Here is a 7715-nt window from a genome sequence, read left to right on the forward strand (position 1 = left end):
CTCCTCAAGGTGCAGAACTCAGTGGCTTCTTGCAAAAGCAGCTGCCCACCTGCCACTCAGCTGCTGCCAGATAGCCCAAATCAGAGTATTCCCATCTCCAAGCAGACTAAACAGTAATTGCACCAGAAAAGAGGAGGGAACAGTCTAAAGGGAGAAGGGCTAAAGAAGCTTTATTAAGCGTCAGCAGTTGGTATTGTTCACCAGTGTCTGACTCATACATGCCAAACTGTGGCCTGTGAAATCGGCACCTGGCTCAGTCTGGTGGTGAAGCAGAACTGCCAAACTTGGCATAGGTGCACATATATATGTTTGTATGTATGTATGTATGTATGTATGTATATATGTGTAGTATTTACTAGGTGGAGCAAATTACTAGATTCATCTGTTAATAATGCATTTGTAACCCTCGATGGAGTCAATTTTGTGCATCTGTCTGACAACAAGATGTATCTCTGTCTAGTACAATTCCAGCTTTTCAGAGTGCAGTGTGTATGCACCCATTTTCTACACTTAGTTATATATCTTTATATTACTTCTAGGAGAGCTGTAGCCTTCTCGACTTCTACCCATAGAAAATATTGATGTGGTACTGCCTAGAGGCTGAGTGAAATAAAGTCTATTTCCCTGAGCACTGAGCAAACACAGAATAGAAGATGATGTTTCCCAGAGAGATGTTTCAGCTTACACCAACAAGAGAGACAGCCTGCTGGGGCAGGGATGGACCAAGCAAGTGAAGTGATCTTGAGAGTGGCAGTAAGGAGGAAGCTAGTCCTATAGTTGGGTTCTTTGTTGGTTAGAGTTTGTTTTCTTTTTTTTTCCTTTAGGCAATAGTGATGAAATAAATAAGTTATGAAGAAATAAAGCATATGGAAAGAGAAGGGAAGTGAAGGGAAAGGGAGGTGAGAGGCAGATTGCTGAGGAGAAAGGGAAACATAAGGAATGAAGTCCAAGTGAGGCAGTAAGGATGGAAACTGAGGCAGAGAGCCAATCTGCATGGAACAAAAAAGGTGTATGCAGAGCTGGAAGAAATTGTTTGACTACTTTGTTAGCTCTTCCTAGCATCTAACCATTAGTTTTCCCCGGAGTCAGGGAGAAGAAGACAACACTTGGTAGCTCAGGTCCTCAGAGGTGGGTCTTTGCATATTCAGATACTTGAAAGACTTTGGAGTGGCCAACTCCACTTTCCTCACTACCATCCCTGCAGTCCCTGCTTTGGCAGCTGCTGATTCTGCCGTTGGTTTATTTCTGCCAGATGTGTTCCCCGAATGCTGACCTGGGCCTTCTCCCTGGAGTTCAGCTCAGCAGCTATTTGGTGCAGTCTTTCTCACTCTCCACAATGTCTGTAAAATACATTCACAGCAAGCCATGTTCAAAGCTTAACATTAAACTTAATTTATTTTTTTTTCTCCAGCAAAAATTTCTGTAAGAGACATTTTTTGATGTCTGCTTTTATCAGAATGAGAGACAAGATTGTTCAACTAATCTACACTAAAAAGATTCTCTGGAATAGTAACTACAAGTGTAATACCTAATATCTTTATATTATTATTTTAAACAGAAAAAGCCCTAGAGTGAATGCGGCTTTAGCTCTCAGAAAAGAAAAAAGAAAATAAACCCTCAGACAAACCAATATTTTCTCAGACAGTGAGATTCTGTAAATTTTATAGACAGGGTATTCTTTTCACAGGTAAGTGCTTTCTGTACAAGAAAGTTTAGCTTGTGTATCTATTGATTGAAGTATACTGACAAGTTCTTTCTTGTATAGACAAGGCCTTGGAGAGTATTTGGTATGAATTCTAATTGCAAGGTTGTGTAGTACTCGGCACACTTCACATAATTTTCTAAGACAAAGATGTTCTACAAGTTGCTTTTTTGCCATGATGCCATGAAGATTTTTTGCCTTTTCTTTTATACCCCTGTTATACCTTTTTACAACTTCTGTATTCTTAGTGCTTTTTGCCTACATTCTTGGACTTGTTTGTCAAGCTGAGAGACTAAACATTTTAGAAGCTTCGTAGCTAGGGATCAGTGTGCCTCAGACCCCAAGGTCCTCTCCAGAACACATTTGTAAACTAAGATAGAACCATCCAGGGTGAGGCTCCTTGGAGAGGGGGGGCTCACTTGACCCTCTCATTGGGGAATCTTTGATACATATGCTCATTAGTAAAACCTATAATGTTATACCCAATCTTTTGGGGGTGTGCATTGCAGGGTGCATTGCGGTGCATTCCACCTCGACGTGTGCACCTAAAGATCCTTAAAATAAATACCAAGGTAAAATCCCTTTTCCCCTTCTAATTATGTTTGACTCTTGATTTTAAGACCAGGAAAAGGCATCAGCCAAATGAGAATTCTTTTCTCCTGCTAAAGTTAATGAGAATTGCAAGGCTCAATCACATAAGGCCTAACATTCAAAGCATTGAAAAGCATTTAAAATTAACACTCCTAAGCACTTAAGTTGTTGGAATGAACAGCAGTGTCTTCTATCAGTTCAAAACCACCAACAGGAAACATAAATATTCATATTATTCTGAGTTAATATACTGGCCTTTGGCCTACTCTGTGGCTCCCTGGCATTACCAAAAGGTTGAGATTAAGTGCTTGATTATTGTTTTACCAGCATTTACAGAAAATGAAAGAGCAAAATAAGTTCAAAACTGCAGAAATGCAACATCTTGTGAATGCACAGAGCAGCATCTGACCCATAACACTGATGGTGCGAGCATTTGTAGGAATTGTAAATGCTCAGTGGAGAAATACAGTTCTGAGGGAGAAAAGGCAGTGGCTAATCAGGCATGTGGAAACTGGAAGAGCCATAAGACTGAGCTGTTTCACATCTGGGGGGGTGTATCTTGTGTTACACTAACTCCTGCAGTAAAATGCATAGGATACATCTGTTCCAGAGTGAGCTTAAAGGCCTGGCTCACTTTAGTTTTCAGGAGGGTTTATGCAATCTTGTAAGTGCATTTGCATGGAGAAGGAGTGATGTAATCCTGGGGGGAAAATGCTTGAAAAGCTAAACTGCTTTCTTTAATCTTTTCTCTGTACGACCGAGTACTGGCAGGGGAGGGGAATAAAGGACCAAATACCAGCTTTTGCAAATGGCTGAGGGTTTTTGATGTCATTGATATTAACTGATTCATATCAAATATCTTGGCAAGTATATTGAAATCGCTTTTACTTCAGATGCTCAGAGACTCTGCATCAATTTGTCTCTGAGATAAAAGAAGCTTTAATTTTTTTTAAATGTAAAAACAATTGATAGTTGGTTTTCCCTGAAAACTGTGTTTTCCAAATATATTAAGTTTTTTGCTAGTATCTATGTGTTAATAACAAAAATTCCTAAATAATTAGGTAACTGGGTTATTAATAATTATAGAAATCTGAGAAATTTGATTTGTTTCAGTGGATTTGTTTCTTTGTGACCCATTTTTATAGCTGCTTTTATAGCAGCTTCACCTGAATGTATCCAAGCAACTAAGCAAATTATGTATAGGCACATCTTCAGGAATATTTAGTCATCCTGTGTGTAACTCTTGCTTTCTTCTTCAGAATTTTAGCTTCTGATGCTTTCTCCTCAACTACTGAAATGTCTGAATGCCCTAATGGAAGCTGCAAATCCTCCTCGTATGATGAAAATGAGGCCTCAGATATGTTCATTAACAAAAGGCTCAGCCCTGAAAGCTTTGCCTTTACTGCCTGAATTGGCAGCCACATCTAGAAATAAAAAGGATATTGGATTCAAGAAAAAGTTTTTAAGTTAAAACAAGGAAAAATTGAAAGCTAGCTTCACTTTGATTAAATAAATGAAGTGTTTTCTTCTTAATTTTCCTAGTGCTATATGAATGACTGTGAACAAATATGGGGAATGCTGGTGAGTCCTGTTGCAGAAACATTGAAAAAAAATGGGCAGCTTCTGTTACTCCAAACCTTGGCAGATTCACATCTACCGGTGTTAACAGAGAATGGCCTTCCTGTGTATTTTTAGAAAATTGATGTACCTCCTTCGTAAATTATGCTGTATTTCAGTAATAATTTTAAAGTACTGATTTCTTAAAAAGCCCATTTCTGGCAAGATAGTGGCATCTATGAAACACTTGTATAAGTTCAATAGATCCTTAAAACTGGGCTTTCTTTTGTAGCTGACATGCATTGACATGGGCTCTTTGTCAATCTCCTGGCTTCCTCTGTGTCTCTGCTTTACATTCCATAAACCCTTGATATGCAGTGTCTCCCACCGAGCTCTCAACACGTTCTGGTACAAAATTTGCAGGGCTGAGCAAAAAGGGGTTGCAGGCTTTCAGGACGTGCTGTGCAGTAAGCAGGTTTTCCTCATGAAAACATCTGTAGTGCTACCGTGCCTGCAGGCAAGTAGAACTCAGCACGGATACTGTGGACACGCAGGGCTGAGAGGTTGTTGGGTTTGTTTGCTGATGCAAGTCCACCTCACACAGAATTCAAACTAGACTTCAACTGAAAATCCAAAAGTTAGACAGTGTCCTGATATGAGCACAGAATGTATTCAACTAACATAATAATTCCCCTGTAACTGCTACAGAAAGAATACAGAAAGGGAATGAATTTTTTCTATACTAGTGAAATTCATAGAGAGTTCCACCCTAAAAAGAAAAGAACTGGCTTGATGTGAGGTATATTCTAATTCTAATTCGAATTTCAGACCTACTGGTGTTTCTTTGTCTTTGTCATCACTTCCTCTGCCTTTGTTGCTTCATGGCAAAACCATAGTCTTGCCTTACTCTGGGCTATGTGTTTAGCTTTATACAGCAGAACAATAGCTGCAAATGAGAAAAAAATTCCTCCTAAAAAAACCCAACACACAAGTAAACACAAACTTACGGGTGGGAAGATATCAAGCAATTGTTCATTGTATTTGCAATTTCTTTCCTTTCAGTTGGAACTTCAAGAAGCTGAAACTACTCCACTGCCGTGACAGGGTCTCCTGCTGCATGGCTCTCAGAGCAGTTGCCACTGCCACAAGTGTGCTAGTGGGAACATGTAGGATATGCTTTCCCTCAAAAAAATACCACAGAGGAAAGTGCCTGCTTTTCCGGTCTGTCAAAAATTGCTTCTGCAGCACATCTACATTGCACATAACAGAAGCATGAAATGTAACAGCAAGCAGAGCCAGGAGATCTGGGGGCCTTCCAGGCTCCAGTGTTCAAAGCAGTCATGTTTACCAGGAGTACATACCTTAGCCTAAAACAAAGCTACTGTGCTTGTAGCAATCTGACATGCTCTTAGTGAGTTACAGTGGTGTTAAAAGAGGTTGGAAACAAAAATTCAAAGGCTAGATACCTATAGTTTGAAAAATAAGGTGACCTTTTGAGGATGAAAAATAATGGGATATGAAATTGTAATACTGTTGGGTACACTCTATTTACTCTTAAAATTTATTTGTAGAGGTGTTTTCTGTGCAGGTTGTTTACGTGCTGAAGTCTCAGAAGGTCATCTAGAACAACAAATTTGTAGTTCAAGAGGTCTTCTCTTGCAAAGATTGAATGTTCTGCAGTTTCAAAGGAAAAATATTTTTTTCAGTGATCCCTTAACAAAAAAACCCCTAAAACTCCAAGCTTCACCTTCTGCTTCTATTTCACATATAAAAAAAAGACATTAAAATCAAAACAATGAGCTATCACTTTTTCTAAAAGAGTTGAGTAAATGAAAGTATTCCACATTGTTATTGATTGTCAAATGATCTCCAAAACAGCATATATTAACATAAATTGTGAATAAAAATGTAGCTATAAGCCTGTCAGAGCTTGCACAGACTGATGATGTCTTCTCTTTCAAGTAGTTACTCAAATTTCAGCTGCTCTGTCAGCAGCATTTTCAATTTGTAGGCAAACGACAGCCCCTATGTGAAGTACTTGGAGCAGTTAATGCACTAGACCTTTTTTAAAAAAGAAATTTTAAAAAATTCACTATCTAGTTTTTTCTTAACCAAACCCATAATATGTTTGCTTTTCTAATTAAGATAATACATCCTGCATCTGTATTTTGTATTAGCTGCTAAAACACATTAGTATTTCAGGAAGAAACATTGTACTGCAGCAAATGCCTTCTTAGCTGTTTTCTAGTATGAAAAATAGAAATATTCATGTAGATAATTTGTGGTGCAATGGCATTTTCTAGACACTGCTTTACTTGCTTTGTAAATAAATCATCAGTAGTTAACTGGGGGGAAATGTACTTTGATGAATTTAAGTGTATTCTAAAATACAACTATATGGAACAGGGGTTTTTTTGTCTTTTTTCTTTCTGCAGCCAAAATGCATTTCTTATTTTCATTGTTAAAGTCTGTGTAACAATAAGGTTATACAATGTGAAATTGTTTGGTTTTGCCATAGACTGCATAATAAAGATTGAAGACCAAATCCTTGCAAGTTGTAAATTAAAGGATTATTTGAGTTTCATCACTGTGTTGAAGCTAAATATGTAGCCTATGTATCAGCAGAATATGAAGCTAAATATAACAGAAGTGCCTTAATTTTTTTTCTCTTTCTGTTGAAAATTCCACTGTGTTGTCATATGGATTTATGTTTAATTTTGTGTTAGTTTAGCTGTATCACCTCATAGTCATCATTAAAGTTTAACCCAGTCATCACCATTCCAAGAGGTTTTGCATCTAATTTTTAAACAGCATAAGATAGGCACTTGGAAGAAGTTATTGTATTGTTTTTTACCACAAAGCAGTATTCTTTAAATAACAAAACCAACATAGAATACACTAGATGCAAATGGATTACCATCCTATGACATCATTACTACCTGATGGGTTCAGAGCAGTCTGACATGCTCACAGACAACAATTTCAAAGAATTTTAAAGTATTGAATGAATATTTGAAAAGTCTTAACTGATAGACCAAAAACTTGTTTAAGTAAACTTAGGATCATAGTTTTGTGAATAGTCAAAAGTTCAGTTTTCACAAAATTTACATAATTGATTGAAGTCTTTATTTCTTCTCTACTTTGGATGAAGCGCACAAGCAACATACTGTGACTTGCCAGCAGACAGCCAAATAATTTTAAGGATATTTTTTGTTTCTGCAGTTCAACAATTGAGAAACCTGACTGTAAATATATTTAGCAGTAATAATGTTGCAGCCTTGATGGTTTAAGGATATGAGGAAGTAAATTTTATTAGAACACTAGCAAAAAGTAAGAAAAGTGTCTTTGGTTTTTTTTTTCCAGATTTAAATGTTCATTGGTAGTGCTTTGCAGTAAGTAGCATATCATTACACAAATTCTGTATCTGCATTGTAAACCTTTAATAAAAATGTCTGTGTTTCTTGTGTATTTGCCCTCAACCCCACTGTCCACATTTGTGATGAAAACATTAAATAGCACTGATCCCAATACAGACCCCTGAGGGACACCATTTGTCACCAATGTCCATCTGGATATTGAGCCTTAGACCACTGCTCTTTGGATGTGACTGTCCAACCAGTTTCTCATCTACTGAACCGTCCACCCATCAAACCCATATGTGCCCAACTGACAGAGAAGGGTATTGTGGGAGACCATGTCAGAGGTCTTACCTATGTCACGATAGATGACATCCAAGGCCCTTCTCTCACCCAGCAATGTAGTCACTCTATCGTAGAAGGCCAAAAGGTTGGTCAGGCAGGATTTGCCCTTGTTGAAGCCATACAGGCTGTCCCAAATCACCTCCCTGTCCTCCATGTGCCTTGAC

At 38.0% G+C, this 7715-nt stretch overlaps 1 protein-coding gene across 2 annotated transcripts in view; it reads left to right on the forward strand.

The window, feature by feature from the left end:
* Positions 1 to 7329, forward strand: part of OPRM1 (opioid receptor mu 1) — a 15641-nt gene extending 8312 nt beyond the window's left edge. Inside the window, exon 3 of one of the 2 annotated variants that reach the window (XR_001863745.1) lies at positions 10 to 408. Coding sequence is in view for 1 of the 2 variants with exons in the window: in XM_008637886.2 (XP_008636108.2) it covers positions 4913 to 4951 (39 nt within the window). In the remaining variant the exon portion in view is untranslated. Of the gene's footprint in view, positions 1 to 9; positions 409 to 4912 lie in introns of those variants that run through there. The other variant, XM_008637886.2, reaches the window with a different exon arrangement.
* Positions 7330 to 7715: the final 386 nt, after the last annotated feature.

The sequence above is a fragment of the Corvus brachyrhynchos genome, unplaced genomic scaffold (genome assembly GCF_000691975.1).
Source record: "Corvus brachyrhynchos isolate BGI_N302 unplaced genomic scaffold, ASM69197v1 scaffold14, whole genome shotgun sequence".
Taxonomy (NCBI): domain Eukaryota; kingdom Metazoa; phylum Chordata; class Aves; order Passeriformes; family Corvidae; genus Corvus; species Corvus brachyrhynchos.